Source organism: Solea solea, chromosome 15 (genome assembly GCF_958295425.1).
Source record: "Solea solea chromosome 15, fSolSol10.1, whole genome shotgun sequence".
Taxonomy (NCBI): domain Eukaryota; kingdom Metazoa; phylum Chordata; class Actinopteri; order Pleuronectiformes; family Soleidae; genus Solea; species Solea solea.
Genome location: NC_081148.1, coordinates 26051150 through 26068004, shown reverse-complemented (window position 1 = coordinate 26068004; position 16855 = coordinate 26051150). Strand labels below are relative to the sequence as shown.

The 16855-nt window shown below is 42.1% G+C and overlaps 1 protein-coding gene across 1 annotated transcript; it reads left to right on the top strand.

Annotated features, from left to right (window-relative positions):
- Window positions 1–818: 818 nt before the first annotated feature.
- Window positions 819–16408, top strand: pitx3 (paired-like homeodomain 3). The gene is made up of 4 exons (XM_058652414.1): window positions 819–1104; window positions 6704–6823; window positions 10627–10832; window positions 14198–16408. The coding sequence occupies exons 2-4, from the start codon at window positions 6715–6717 to the stop codon at window positions 14759–14761; spliced, it is 879 nt and encodes a 292-aa protein (XP_058508397.1). The 5' UTR covers window positions 819–1104; window positions 6704–6714; the 3' UTR covers window positions 14762–16408.
- The last annotated feature ends 447 nt before the right edge of the window (window positions 16409–16855 follow it).

Below are 16855 nucleotides of genomic sequence, written 5' to 3'. Positions count from 1 at the left end.
GTGTGTGTGTGTGTGTGTGTGTGTGTGTGTGTGTGTGGACACAGACAGACACACAGATGTGAACAGCTGTGGACGTGCACAACCTTCTGTATGCTCCTATAACACGGTAGTATCATGCTACACACATGTGCACCAGAGAACACAGTGGACCAGGTTTTGGTCTCCATGAGGACTACTGGTCTTTACAAGGTGTTTGTGACAGAAATAAAAGAGCACACAAACACACAAACTTGTTTTTACATCTTAATGAGGACACCTCATAGACCCCATCGAATCATAATGTGAAATACTTCCAGATACCTGTGACTAAATGTTTGTGCCTTTATGGATCCACTGTGATCTGTCATTTTAAATATAGGCATAATATTGTTGAAATTGCACTTATTTTTCTCAAGAAATGTCATGTTTTGTAAAAAAAGTTAAGATCATTAAATGTAAAACAAAGGAAAACAATGTTGTTTATGGGTTATTATGCTATTATTTTACTGGTCCGACCCCTGTTGTTTGGCCCCTGAACTCAAAACGCCCCTGGTTTGTTTGCTTGTTTGTTGGCTTTTTTTCTCGGTCCTCACAAAGACACACATACAAGAATACACACACACAGACTCTGGTTTCCATCGCTTCAGAGGACATTACATTTATTTACATTTCTGGAGGCTCATTAGGACCAGGTTTTGGTCTCCCAGGGTCCTAAAGAGGTATTAAATACACACACACACACAGACAGAGGGGCTGTCCTTTCCACAGTGAAGCTGCCACACAATATTTAGCATGAAGTCCTCTCCTCCTCCTCCTCCTCCTCCTCCTCTCTCTCTCTCTCTGCGTGGGGATCGAGGTTCACTCTTCCACAGGCTTCATGTCTGACAGCACAGAGACGAGGACAGAGACGAGGACAGAGACAAGAGTGGAGACAAGGAGAAGCAGGGAAGTCTCTTGTGTGACTGACTTTGATTTTGTGAGCGCGTGACGCGGCGGGAAACTTTGTGTCCATGTCACAGCTGAGGACAGTTCAGCTCACTCTTCTTCAGGCTGCAGCGGCGCGAGACCCACTCTTAATTCTCCACGGATTAATTTAAGCAGAACACAAACACACCGGAAACACACGTAAGTCTAACTTCTCCAAACTTTCTTTCCCTCTCACAGTCGTTCTGGCTTTTTTGTCTCACGCGCAGGATACGCGCGTGGACTCATAATGAGGTGTTTGTTCACAGAGACACGAGCGGGACACTCTGATGCTTCATGTCCACGAGACTGAGACACAACTGCAGCGTCACACGCGCACGAGATTAGCATCTAAATCCTTCATTCATTCACTGACAAATAAGTAAAAATAAACAACAACAAGAGAGAGAGAGAGAGAGAGAGAGAGCACTGTGTGTGTGTGTGTGTGTGTGAGGCCTCCCCCACACAACAACAAAAACAAATGAAGATTTGAACTTAAAGTAAAAAATAAACAAAAATAAAATAAAAACAAATAGAGAGAGAGTGAGGGTGTAGTGTGCGTGTGCGTGTGTGTGTGCGTGTGTGTGTGTGTGTGGAGAAAGAAATCTTCAATCCACAATATTTGTGTATGTGGAGGAAACTGATAAGCGGCAGGTGCCCCCCCCACACACACACACACGCGCGCGCGCGCGCGCACACATCTGCATTACAAAAGCGACATCATTTCACTTTATTTAAAAAACACTTAAATAATAAAAAGAAATGCTTTTTTCGATTGTGTTATTTGAGCGGAGTGAGCTTTGTTCACGAGCGCGTTTCATTCGTTGAAATAAAATAATAAAATGTCGTAAATTAAGCAGATTAATCATCACATCAGCTGTGAATCCTCCGTCACATTAAAAGGCCTCGTTTTTTTATCACTTGAAATTTATTTAATTTTCTTTAAATGAGATGAGTTTATATTTTCTTTGGTGGGACTCGAGGAACATATATATATATATACACACACATATGTATATATGTATATATACATATATGAACGTAAATAAATATATTTCAATAATAAATAAATAAGAGCAGAGGTTTGACTTTTGTCCTCACAAACACTCACGTGTGTGTGTTTTTTTTCAGTGGTTTGTGAAGTGGTGAATGTAGAGTCACGCGCTGACAAACAATAATATTCCAATCATGATAAAACACAAACGCAGTTTCACACTAAAACACAGGGATATACGTGACACATGTCCCTCACTTATATACATGTAATATTACCCTATAATAAAATCCTTCATTTACTTTCATTTATTCATATACTTTATGTTGTGCTTAAATATCGCAGAAATGAACATTTCGTCTTTCAAAGAGAAAACAAAGTGAATTCAATAAATTCAATTTTCTTTTGTTGTTTATGTGAAAAAGTTATTAACATTATTACTGCACATGTTTGCAATTTTACCACATGAATGAGCTTTTATTTAAGTCATTATTGTTCATTTTACAATAAAATCCAAAACAGAATGAGGCAACATTTATGTAGCATATATTGTAAATGTACATAAACGTCCTTTAAGCACGGAGTTGTATTTAAATTGTATTTTGATATAAAGTATAAACATTGATTTTCATTCACTGGGATCAAATTTTAATGTGTTACCATTTTAGGTTCACGTTAGTTATTCTGTGAGAACAATAAAATGTGATTAAAAAACAAAACACAAAAATAACATAAATAAATGAAATCTGCAGATAAACAAGAAACACGCATGAATGAAAGGATTAAATCATATTTTAACTCCTCATCTTCAGACTTTATTATCGCGGTAAAGAGGTGAACATGAGCGGAGGACACGTGATTATTATTATTATTATTGTTATTATTATTAATAGTAATAATAATAATAATAACGCCGTCAAAATCCCTCCGTTTTAAACAAAACTGAAGGAAAATCGAACAAAGTTAAAGACGAATAAAAAGCTGTGAAAAACTATTAAGAATAAATTAATTACAGCAAATTCATGACACACAATCATTAAATACTCTGCTATATGTGTGTGTGTGTGTGTGTGTGTGTGTGTGTGTTTAAATACAGACCTCACGTGCGCAAATATGAACAATTAAAGAATTCAATGTGAATATTCCGCGTGTTTTTGTTTGTCTGGGAATTTAAATCATATTTAAATGTTCATTCATTCATTCACGCGAACGTATTTATTTATTTAATTATTTATTATGCTTTTATTCACCAACAAGTCATGAAGTTTCTTTGTTTCCAGATCAACGTGAAAACTTTATTTTAACAAACAAAAAATAAAAAATAAAACTTTAAAATTAAATCATAGAACAGTTGTAAGCGCGCGCAGAAGCGCGAGCAAATACAAGCAATTATCGATGGATTTATTTTGCAACTTCGTCTTTGTGGATGTTGTATTTTGTTGTGCACGCGCGCATTAACGTTGTTTTTCTATGTTTTTAAAGTAAATATAATGTAATAATAAGTGACGTTTATTTATGAAGTTAGTTTTTAATTTAATCTCAATTTAACCAGAAAAAGAGAATGAATTCAGACATTCAAATAAAGAACAACAACAAAAATGTGAATTTATTTAAATTATATTTTCTTACGTAAAGAGCTGATGAAATACAGTGGGCGTGGCTTCAGTTTTTGTTTGGAGCTCGTTACAACCTTCACGTGCACATTCAGATCAGAGTGAAATCTATTTTTGATGAAGCCGCTCATTCATTCTTTATGAGGAGAAGCGGCGCGTTAATCACTGCCGCCGCCGCCGCACGCGTTGCCGCACGCGTTGCCGCACGCGCAGCCTCTCTCACTCACTCTCTCACCGCCGCTCGCGCTCCTCCACAAACTCAATCATATGCAAATGTGTGTGTGTTTTTACGGCGGGACAGAAATTAACATGTTCAAACACACGAGTGAAATTCCATCTGCTCCTCCCCCCTCACCCTCTCACCCCCCGCCCCCGCTTCTTAATAAGTTCTCAGACAGAAAAGTGACACACATCTTAATCAAGTCTTAATCCCGGGAATTAATTCTCCAAGCGTTTATGAATAATTCCCGGGATAATGTCCGCCGCGAAGCTCGAGCACGTGACCAACACAGACAGACAGAGCCCATCATCATCATCATCATGATCATCATCGTCTGTTTATTATTATTTTATCATAGGGAATAAAACGTTTAATTTATGTCGTTTTTTAAATGAGTGCGTGAGTGTGTGTGTGTGCAAATAACTTTTTTAATTTAGATTTATTTACTAATATAACTTATATTATATATAATGTATATTTTTAGTCATATCTTTAAAAACAAATCTTTTTAACAAAGATAATAAACTTCTATTCTTTTACAATGATTATTATTGTAACTATGATTACATTTATATTTTTGCAGCTGATCAAATAGAAGAAGAATATACAGAAATATAAAGTTTGTTTAATAAACTCACTGTTTTTATTACTTTGATTCGAATGCATCTGTTTATTTACGTGACAATAAAATGTAAAATGATCCTGTTCTTCCTCGGTTTATGGATTATGTCAGATTATGAAATGAAAAGTGAGCGGAATAGAAACACATTAAAGTTTAAACATCACTGTTTTTTCTTTGTTTAATAAATAAGAAAAAAAAACAATTTATTACAACATTGAAGGAAAAATCCAGAGGATAAAACCTGGATTATAATTGAATAAAGTGAAATGATTATTTTTCAGTTTAACGTTTAACATTCAAATCACACACTCACATGTCACAAACCAGATTATGAAGAAAACAGGGATTACAGAGCTCAGCTCTCTGCTGCCTCCGCTGGTTGGACCAATAATCCTCTGATTCACCTCTGAACTCTTTAAATGTTCAATAAAAACTTGAACACTTTTTGTGCGACACCTTTATTTAGCCTTTCAGAACGTGTGTGTGTGTGTGTGTGTGTGTGTGTGTTCATAACCTGCCGCTTTAAACAGATTATATGAGATTATACAACATTAATCCTGCTGCTGCTGCTGCAGACACAGAGACACAGACACAGAGACACAGACACAGAGAGACAGAGACAGAGACACAGAGACACAGAGACACAGAGACAGAGACACAGACACAGACACAGACACAGAGACAGAGACACAGAGAGACAGACACAGAGTTGTTGTTCAATGGGACTGAACCATTTTACTAACATGTAATCTGTAATCTGGGGTTAGGGTTTATGCTGATTTTAATGAAGTGGGTGATCTTGCATGCACATCCTAATTTTTAGGATGTGCATGCAATCGCAATTTTGTTCAAATGCGATAAATTTTGACAGAGTTTTTCTTATTTTCTTATTCTTATTAAGAAATGGAGGTTTTGAGAGTTTGATGATGACGTGTGATGTCATCAGTGGGTGGATCATACTCAGGTGATCACCAGAAAAAATTCAGACTGATCCGTCATAAAAAACAAAACTGCAGACAGGAAGTTGCTAACAAAGTTTACAGACGGGTCTGTAGATAGATCATTGAAACAGTGACACACACACACACACACACACACACACACACACACACACAGGAGTCATGTGACTGGCATGACGGCAAAAACAAATGAGTGCAGCCAAGCACAACAACAACAAGTGGGCGTGTCATTTGTGGGTGCAAGACTCCGCCTCTAAACTGTGTGACCAGTGTCTCACTGTGTGTAAACAAAGAGTGAGACAGCGAGACTCAGTAAAAACCATTAACTGACTTTACAAGGAGTTAAAGTGATATTTAAGGCTTTTTTAAGGGTGAAAGACAGATACTTATGAGTCAGCACTAACTGGAAAACTGGATTTTAGTCACTTAACAAACAAAAAACACTCACCTCATAAAACTCACTCACCCACACCAACCCCCACAGAGAGAATCAGTGATTTGAGCTGGACACAGGAGCTGCTGGTGCTCTGCTGCCTCGTGTGGTCACTTTGTGTCACTGAGGTCAATCTGAACATTGGATTTCAAAGATGCTGTAGATTAAAGTACAGTCATGAAGTATTAATAACATGTTGTTAAGATGCTGTAGATAAAAGTACAGTCATGAAGTATTAATAACATGTTAATAAATCAGGCTTTGGTTCTTTTTTGGAGGAAAACGTTAGACTTTTCTGAAACATTTAAAAAAAACTCTGTGTGTGTGTTTGTGTGTGTGTTTGTGTGTCTGCGATGCTATCTTTGTCTTGGAAATGTTCTTGTGCGTCTCACAACCGTCACCTCGTCCTCCTCGTCCTCGTCCTTGTCCTCTCTGGACCTCTTGGACCGGAATAGATGAAGATTCAGGCCCAGGTGGGGTTTTAGCTGCTGATGTCAGGCTCCTATAAAGAGAAGCATCATCACAGGGATGAGAGGAAAGATCAGAGAGCAGCACACAGAGTCTGACGACGATGATGATGATGATGATGACGATGATGATGATCTTTAGCAGAGATACATCCACTGTCTACACCAGGGGCCGCAAACTCAAAGTGACCCGAGGGCCAGTGAACTTCTAGTCTGGTCAGCCGAGGGTCAGGGGTCAGGGGTCAGGTTGATAAATAGATATTTAGGATGATGTTGCACATTATTTCAAAGTAAAAGTGTTATGATAGAGCTTATATATAATATAAAGTATACTGTTTCTATAATTGTCTGAATATGATATGATGATGTCTGAATATGTCTCTATACTGTTATGTTGACCACACAGTGTGTCTGTCTCTCTGTCTGTCTCTCTGTCTGTGTGTCTGTCCACAGAGGGCGTGGTTATGGACTTTAACCTGCTGACGGACAGTGAAGCTCGCAGTCCTGCTCTGTCTCTCTCGGACTCTGGGACGCCACAACACGACCAGGGATGTAAAGGACAAGACAACAGCGGTGAGTGATGTCATCACGCACGCACACACACACACACACACACACACACACACAGTCTCATTATTTATCTAGATCGAGAGAGTGTGAGTGTGTGTGAGCGAGAGAGAGTGTGTGTGTGAGAGAGAGAGAGAGAGAGAGTGTGTGAGCGAGAGAGAGTGAGAGTGTGTGAGAGAGAGTGAGAGTGTGTGAGCGAGAGAGAGAGTGAGAGTGTGTGAGCGAGAGAGAGTGTGTGTGAGAGAGAGAGAGAGAGAGTGTGTGAGCGAGAGAGAGTGAGAGTGTGTGAGCGAGAGAGAGAGAGTGTGAGTGTGTGTGAGCGAGAGAGAGTGTGTGTGTGAGAGAGAGAGAGAGAGAGAGTGTGTGAGCGAGAGAGAGTGAGAGTGTGTGAGAGAGAGTGAGAGTGTGTGAGCGAGAGAGAGAGTGAGAGTGTGTGAGCGAGAGAGAGAGTGTGTGTGTGAGCGAGAGAGAGTGTGTGTGAGAGAGAGAGAGAGAGAGTGTGTGAGCGAGAGAGAGAGAGTGTGTGAGCGAGAGAGAGAGTGAGAGTGTGTGAGCGAGAGAGAGTGTGTGTGAGAGAGAGAGTGTGTGAGCGAGAGAGAGAGAGAGTGTGTGAGCGAGAGAGAGTGTGTGTGAGAGAGAGAGTGTGTGAGCGAGAGAGAGAGAGTGTGTAAGCGAGAGAGAGAGTGAGAGTGTGTGAGCGAGAGAGAGTGTGTGTGTGAGAGAGAGAGAGAGAGTGTGTGAGCGAGAGAGAGAGTGAGAGTGTGTGAGCGAGAGAGAGTGTGTGTGTGAGAGAGAGAGAGAGAGTGTGTGAGCGAGAGAGAGAGTGAGAGTGTGTGAGCGAGAGAGAGTGTGTGTGTGAGAGAGAGAGAGAGAGTGTGTGAGCGAGAGAGAGAGTGAGAGTGTGTGAGCGAGAGAGAGTGTGTGTGAGAGAGAGAGTGTGTGAGCGAGAGAGAGTGTGTGTGTGAGAGAGAGAGAGAGTGTGTGTGTGAGCGAGAGAGAGTGTGTGTGAGAGAGAGAGAGAGAGAGTGTGTGTGAGCGAGAGAGAGAGAGTGTGTGAGCGAGAGAGAGAGTGAGAGTGTGTGAGCGAGAGAGAGTGTGTGTGAGAGAGAGAGTGTGTGAGCGAGAGAGAGAGAGAGTGTGTGAGCGAGAGAGAGTGTGTGTGAGAGAGAGAGTGTGTGAGCGAGAGAGAGAGAGTGTGTAAGCGAGAGAGAGAGTGAGAGTGTGTGTGTGTGAGAGAGAGAGAGAGTGTGTGAGCGAGAGAGAGAGTGAGAGTGTGTGAGCGAGAGAGAGTGTGTGTGTGTGAGAGAGAGAGAGAGAGTGTGTGAGCGAGAGAGAGAGTGAGAGTGTGTGAGCGAGAGAGAGTGTGTGAGCGAGAGAGAGAGTGAGAGTGTGTGAGCGAGAGAGAGTGTGTGTGAGAGAGAGAGTGTGTGAGCGAGAGAGAGTGTGTGTGTGAGAGAGAGAGAGAGTGTGTGTGTGAGCGAGAGAGAGTGTGTGTGTGAGAGAGAGAGAGAGAGAGTGTGTGAGCGAGAGAGAGTGTGTGTGTGAGAGAGAGAGAGAGAGAGTGTGTGAGCGAGAGAGAGTGTGTGTGAGAGAGAGAGAGTGTGTGAGCGAGAGAGAGAGAGTGTGTGAGCGAGAGAGAGTGTGTGTGAGAGAGAGAGTGTGTGAGCGAGAGAGAGAGAGAGTGTGTGTGAGCGAGAGAGAGAGAGTGAGAGTGTGTGAGCGAGAGAGAGAGAGAGAGAGAGAGAGAAGACTGTAGGTTTGTATAAATGCACACACACATATATAGAGATTATTTTTGCTCTGACTCTGGAGGAGCAGAGTTTAGATGATGACAGATTATTTGTGATTACGTTGAAAGCCTGTGGTCCAGATTAAAAACTGACGTCAGCACTTTCTCGCTCAGATTACAGCGATTGTTGGCGTCTGCGGTCGCTGCTCTTTCCTCTGCATTGTGTTCGACACTTTAATCTTAAATGCCAGATTAGCTGGTGTCAGTTTACGCCCCCCCCCCCGGCCCCCGGCCCTTATTGGTTTTAGCGGTGGCCCTGCGGAGGCTAAACCTTCACCAAGCAGAAGTGAACCTGCCTCACTCACAAAAGCCTAATCCTTGGGATTAACGGGCAAACTCATTTCACTTGTCTGTGTGAGGTCTGTGACGTCACTGCGTCGCCCGGGGGCCAAACACCATCACCTGCTGCTCCACACACACACACACTCACACACACACACACACACTCACCCACTCACACTCACGCTCACGCACACACACACACACACAGTCTGTTTCTCATGATCACATGATCACACTCGCTGATGGTATTCTTGGTGGACGTTGCGTTGACGTTTGAGGAGTTTATGGATAATCTCGACAGCGTCGGCTGATGTTCAGACACAAGTCGTCGTTTTACTCCAAAGTTTCTTCAGGAATTTACGGGGATTTTTTGACAAAGTAGCCAAAATTGCGTTAAATGCTAAACTTCGTTGTTCCTATTTTAAGCCGACTCTCATGATTCCAAACTAATTTCTAATGTACTTCCATTAGCTCCGCCCACCCATCTCCATTCCACATTTGAAGGAATTCGTCTGTCCTAGCATGTTTGAGCTAGCCGCGTCAAACTCAGCTCACGTGTTCTAAACAAGTTAATGATTGAAAGTTGTCAACGGATTTTCTCTACGTGAAAAGGCGTGGCCTAAGCGCTCCGACAAAGTCGACGTTAAAATGTCGGGAAAACGTGAGATTTGTCACAGTCAGTTACGTGGGGCGAGGGCCCTTTCATGTCCTAGTTTCATTTATTTATTATCATTTGTTTGTTTATTATTGATATATACCTATTATTGTTATTATATATTATGAACAATAATAATAATAATAATGATGATAAAGATGTTTCAGTTGTACTGAGGCGTGTGCATGTGTGCGTCCTTGTGATAAATGAACGGTTGAATTATGACGCGAATGTTCCTGAATTCCCAGAAATGACCTGAAACTGAAGGATCTGGTGTTTTCAGACTCTCTTAACGTGGCTGTAAATGTTCATTTTACACTGATTTAAACTTTTGCTGATCACGTGATTATTGTTCGTTTGAACAGTTGAAACCTCGTCCTCTTGTTTAACGCTGCGTTCTATTTACCTTTGTTAACGATGCCAGTCGATAGGGAGTCAGTTCAAAACCACACCCCCAGAACGTGGACTGTGTTGTGATTGGCCAGGTACCTGGAAGTGAAGTCATTAGTACGTCAGCTCTCAGATACACAGCTCCCCCTCTGGCACGGTGGATGCTCTGCATCTCAGCAGCTACAACCAGAGTAGTTCTTCTTCTTCTGCGGTTGAATGTACGGATGTGCCCGGACTAGTGCCCGCACTAGGAGGAGCCACGGTGGTGAGAGGAGTGGTGAGGCTTCCTGATGACATCATCAGGAAACGGAAGTGCCTTTCCACTTTAAAACAATAAAAGCCTATTTTCTCAGCAGTGGCTGAAGTGTTTGTTCTGAAACTTTAAGGTTTCATAAACGAGGTCATGACGCAGATACACACACAACAGCAGCGTTAAGTGGAGCTTCAGGTCTATGTCGCCTTTAATTGTTATAATAAAAACCTCTAAAACCGCTGATGAAAACGATTCGTTTAGTCATCGATCTGATTAATAATCGTTGCAGCGTCGATACTTCATGTTACTATGACATCTGACTCCAGATGATAATTCAATTATTATAAAACAGTGCATTTGTGTTTGGACACCTGTGTTGAGCTCTTCTGTTGCTCTGTGTGTGTGTGTGTGTGTGTGTGTGTGTGTGTGTGTGTGCGCAGACACAGAGAAATCACAGCACAACCAGCTGGACGAGTCCAGCGCCGACGACAGCTCCCTGAAGAAGAAGCAGCGGCGGCAGAGAACTCACTTCACCAGTCAGCAGCTGCAGGAGCTGGAGGCCACGTTCCAGAGGAACCGTTACCCGGACATGAGCACGAGGGAGGAGATCGCCGTGTGGACCAACCTCACCGAGGCCAGAGTCAGGGTCAGTCACCTTTACAAATCACAGACAGCACTGAGTGGGAGCTACTGCCTCCCAGAGGCCGCTCAAGTACTGCAGGTGTAAAAGTAAACTTTCCTTAAAAAGACATCTTTTTCCTCAGGAACGTCATGTGACCTCGGGAAACTCACGACTTCCGACTACAAACGGAACGCAGCAGCAAAGCTAATGCAGTTTAAAAGCTACTAGCTTAACACAACAAACTCCATAAAACAGACATTAAAAGCAACTTTAAACAAACATAAAGTACAATAAAAACATGAACTAACCTCGGCTCTTCGTCATCCCGGTGTTAAATAAAGCATTACAGGTAGTTTAGCCGTGTTTTGTTGTGCATTTCGCTCGTTTTCCCGTAACTTCCGGTTTTCAACCCTTTCAAAATAAAAGCGCCGGTCTTAAACAAACGAACTAACTTTTTTTTTCTTCTTTTTTTGCGTTTCAAGGTTAAACACAACGTGATTTTCTGTGTCATGTTTGTTTGTTTTCAATAAGAAAAACTGAATGAAATCATGAAGAGAAAAAAAATGTGTAAGTTAATAAAAACAATATACATTAGAATATAATTGATTGATTTATCATTACATGTCATTTAGCAGAAGCTTTTATCCAAAGTGACTTACAATGGAATTGAGTACAATCAGCCAGGGGTGGAATGGAACTTACAACCATGGGTAGGGTCTTAACCACTGAGCCACTCCACCCCCATCATATATATTATAATAAATCATTTAGAATTATAGATGATATTATTAATAATAAAATAAAATCCTAATAAAATGACAGATGTGTAAATGTGGCATCAGGTCAGTTTTTAAAAGTGTGTGCGTTTCACTTGTAGAGCTGTACAGCAAAAGACAAAACTAACACACAATAAACTTAAAAACTAGAGAGGGGGAAATCACAACGTAAATCAAACAATAAAATACAAATGAATTCATAAAACATGTCCATGAAAGTACAATCGAAAATATTAAATCAGGCTAATAAAAATGAGAAAGAACCAAATGTATACAAAAGACTGTGGGGGGGATTAATGTGGTTAAAAATACATAAATAAAAATATGACTTGAGTTTCTTGGTAAAGCTGTGACGTTCTCTTCTGTCAAAGGTCAAACATGAAACCTAAATGTCAAAGGTGCAGGACAGTGTGTGTGTGTGTGTGTGTGTTGTGATGGATGACAATACAGTCCTTCCTGACAAGTCCAGGATCACATGAATGTTGGCTGGATGAAAGGTCACATAGCGCACGCTCCTGCGTTGTTATTTTGAAAGGACTACACATTGTCTCGCTCTCAGTGTCCGTCCGTGGCCATGGTAACCGACGCGTGTCGGGCAAATACTTAAATGCCTGGAATACTTTGTCCGTCAAAAGGAATCATGTGATTTTTCAGAGCTGCAGACAGAAAATGGATTACGAACGGGTGACATGATAAAATCGACGTCACTTTAACTCGACAATATTTATATATAATATATGTTCACATCTTTATCTCACTGTGAGACAGACTTTTCCAACAGGAAACGTTTGTAAACCACTCACTCACTCTCCCACACCAAAGTCCACAGAGGAAATCAGTGATTTGAGCTGCGGGGACACAGGAGCTGCTGGTCCTCTGCTGCCTCGTGTGGTCACTTTGTGTCACTGAGGTCAATCTGAACAAACGGTTTCAAACACTGACGTGACAAAATAAGACACGTGAACTTAGTGATGGAGGCAGCAGTGGATCAGAGACTCCTGTGTGTGTGTGTGTGTGTGTGTTTGTCCATCGTGGGCTACCATTAAAAACATGGTGGTCTCTGGAAAGCTAACCTGGACCTTTGAGTGGCTAAAAGTTAACATGTCAGATTATAGTCTGTTTACATTCTGATGTATAGTTTATATATTCCTGTGTCCAGCTCTTTTTGTTTACTTATCAATCTGTGGAAGATAGCTAATGCCAATGCTAACTTAGCAGTCTGCTACCTATATTGAAAGATGAGTTAGCGTGTGTGTGTGTGTGTGTGTGTGTGTGTGTCCTTCAGCGTGGGGACGCACACACACCTCTGTTTCCGAGTTTGGACGGAAACGTCGGAGTCGTTTTTCTTGACGCCATTTTTTTCTAAAGAGTGACAGGATTCTGTTTCCAACAGAGAGACGACTGAGACACCTGTAACCAGGATTTAATCTGATTAAATTCATCTCTACAAATGACCCCAAACGCCGTCTCTCTGTGTTTGGTTTTAATCCACAAACAAAGGATTTCTGACCAATTAAAAAAAAAAAAAAAAAAGTAAAAAAAAGTTTCACCCACAGTTTCCTCTTCAGTTAAGATTCTTCCACTTAAACTTGAATCCACTTTAATCCACTTTAATCCACTAGATATCCTCCAAATATCAGACCATCAGCAGACAAATGTGGAGATTCACCTCCTCTGTCACTGAGAGCTCACTCTTTCAAATAAGTGGGTGATTAGTTTTAATAAGACTGTTTGATTATACACACACACACACACACACACACGCACACACACGGATTATTAAGTGTCTTTTTAGAATTAAACTTTATTATTGACTCTGTCTAATTTCTTAAAGGAAGGAAAAAGTCATTTTAAAATAACTTTGGTCTCGTTTTTTTCGTTCCCTCCGTCGGCAAAAGTAATATAAATGTGTATATTTAATATAAATTTGACAAAAGAAAAAAGAAAAAGATTTGACATCTGCACGGTCACAGTCGCTCGCTCTCGGGGAATAAAAGTATAAAATAATAATGAAAATCCAGCAAAGTCTGAGCGATAACGTGATTTAATGAACATTAACTTTATTCTTTTTCCACATTTGTATTTATTCTCTTTATAACATAATATAAATATAAGTATTCTCTTTTGTTTTTGTTTTATTTTTGTCACTTAAATCTAAGACAAATCATATTCAAATGCAGTGTTATTTTAAAGTAACATTCATTTATTTAATATTTTTTAATTACAAACTGAGTTAAAAGTGACCATTCGCCACGAAACAGGAAGTGCCCTATGACTTCGACATACTTTGAATTCCACCAAATTTCCTGAGACTTGGTGTGAAGATGTTACAGACCAAGACAAACAGAAAAGTCGACCGTAACCGTGGCCTCAGCTCAACAGGAAGTCGGCCATTTGGAATCTTGGCTTCCATTTTGGCAATTTGCACCCGACGTAAATGAGCGCATCAAAGTCGAAAAGTCAAAAGTGAGGTCAGTGAACCGCTGCACTCACTGACTTGTGTGAGGCCCCGAGGGCCCTATGATGACTGCGTGCAATCCTAATGAAGGGATTTACTCGTTATTACTCTAATGTTTCTCTTCTTCTTCTTCTTCTTCTTCCTGTTTCCCGCAGGTTTGGTTTAAGAACCGTCGCGCCAAGTGGAGGAAGCGGGAGAGGAACCAGCAGGCGGAGCTCTGCAAGAACGGCTTTGGCGCGCAGTTCAACGGACTCATGCAGCCGTACGACGACATGTACACGGGCTACTCGTACAACAACTGGGCCACCAAGAGTCTGGCCAACAGCCCGCTCTCTGCCAAGAGCTTCCCCTTCTTCAACTCCATGAACGTGAGCCCGCTCTCCTCGCAGCCCATGTTCTCGCCGCCCAGCTCCATCCCCTCCATGAACATGGCGTCCGGCATGGTGCCGTCCGCCGTCGCCGGAGTCCCCAACAACCTGGGCAACCTCAACAACCTCAACGGCCCCGCCGCTGCCGCGCTCAACACAGTGGCGGTGACGGCGGCCACGTGCCCGTACGCCACCACCGCCAGCCCCTACATGTACAGAGACACCTGCAACTCCAGCCTGGCCAGTCTGAGGCTCAAGGCCAAGCAGCACACCAACTTTGCATACCCGGCAGTTCAGAACCCGGTGTCCAACCTGAGCCCCTGCCAGTACGCGGTGGACCGGCCGGTATGAAGACGCTCCGCCATGGATGCCTCCAACGCAGCCAATCAACTGCGAGTCCACTGTCCACCCGCCCCCCCCCCCCTCCCCCGCTGACTTCACTCAACTCTCCAGCTCCATCTCTAGGCGAGCAGATGCGCTGCAGACTGGCAGATCAGGGTTCTTTTGGGGGGGCGGTGCAAAAAACGGACGACGCACCGTCACTTCTGACGGAGACTGAACTGAGCAGCTGCTTCAAAGGATTTCAAAGATTATCATCCGTGATCATTTCCCCCCTCCCCCTGCCCCTCCCTCTTCTTTTGAACTGCATGATTAGAGTAACTGTAGAAACTAAAGGGTAAAAAAAAAAACACCGGATAAGAACATGAGATATGGTCTTTGCTGCTGTTGCAGTAAAAAGGGACCTGTGGTTACGACGGCGAGGCGCCGAGGTTGTATATATATAACGGACTTTTTCTGTTTTGTATGTGACAAAAAAATAATTATGATGATAAAAATGTAGAACTTTAAAGATGAGAGAAAGCATGTTCTTCAAAAACGCAAACAAAGGCTCGTAAGAGTCAGATAGTTCTGCTGTTTTTAAGTGTGGTTGTGCGAGTCACTGACACGCGTAGCACTGTGAGCGCCCCCTGCTGCCGAGAACCAGCCTCGATCTACAGTCACTTTAAGTCTGCGATTTCTTAAGAACGTGTTCACGTCTTTATCTCACTGTTAGACAGGAAACTGAAGTTTGTAAAACACTGAGAAAATCAGTGATTTTAACGTCACTCACACAGGAGTCGTTGATCCACTGCTGCCTCCATCACTGAGTTCTAATGTCTTATTTTAGTGAATTCAGCATTTAAAAATGTTCCTTCATATTTACCTCAGTGACACAAAGTGACCACATGAGGCAGCAGAGGACCAACAGCTCCTGTGTCCCCGCGAGCTTAAATCACTGATTTTCTCTATGGACTTTGGTGTGTGAGAGTGAGTGTTTTACAGACTTCAGTTTCCTGTTGGAGAAGTCTCACAGTGAAGATAAAGACATGAACGTGTTCTTAAATATAACACAGATTTATTAACTGGCTAAACTGACTATTTCCTTGGCAGCCATGTTTTTGTGTCAGTTCCTTGTACAATCATGCCAACAAACAAACAAACAACCAACCAAACAAACACACACACACACACACACACACACACAAACAAACACACACACACACACACACACACACACACACACACACACACACACACACAAACAAACAAACACACACACAAACAAGCAAACAAGCAACCAACCAACCAACCAAACAAACAAACAAACAAACAAACAAACACACACACACACACACATGCACACAAACAAACACACAAACACACACAAACAAACAGTCCCTTTAAACTTTGTTGTGAATTCCTCACCCCTTGGAAGGTCAAGGGTCGAAGGGTCGAACACACCCTGCAGTGGTTTAACACACACACACACACACACAGGAATATCAGCAGGATTTTTCTAAAAGCCATTGATTATATAGATTTGTGGTGTTCTACTGTACAAAAAGAGTCCATGACTGTAAAAATGTATGTAAGAGTGCAGTTGTTATAAGAATAATTCAAGCTTTACTTTTCCTGGTGTAGCCTGCTTTGTCTCATTAAACATCAGTTTTTAATGAACGACGTCGACTTCATTTCCTTCCACTATCTGTCACGACGACGACGAGCCTCCCTCGGCGCCATGGAAACCCAGAGTCAGCGCCATGGCAACGCTTGCACAACAAGTGAAGCGGGAGGCAGAGGTTATACGTGTTCCTCATCAGTCGCTCACTGATATGTTTGACCTGCGCTTGGACCGCTCACCGCGGTCAGATCCAGTGACTCAGCAGGAATTCACAGAGGCAGTGCCGCCGGGATTATATAAAGAGTGAGTTGTCACAAATCAATCCCATCAGCCCCTGCGACTCTTTATGACTCTGCCGTTTCCAGTCGTTTTCAGTTCCTGCTCTGACGAGAAACGCGAGAGTGTCGTCACTGAAGAGTCATGAGCACGACGTCCAACACAAGAACCAAAGACAACAATGTCAAACTGTAGATCACTTAAAAATACTTAAAAATACTACTTAT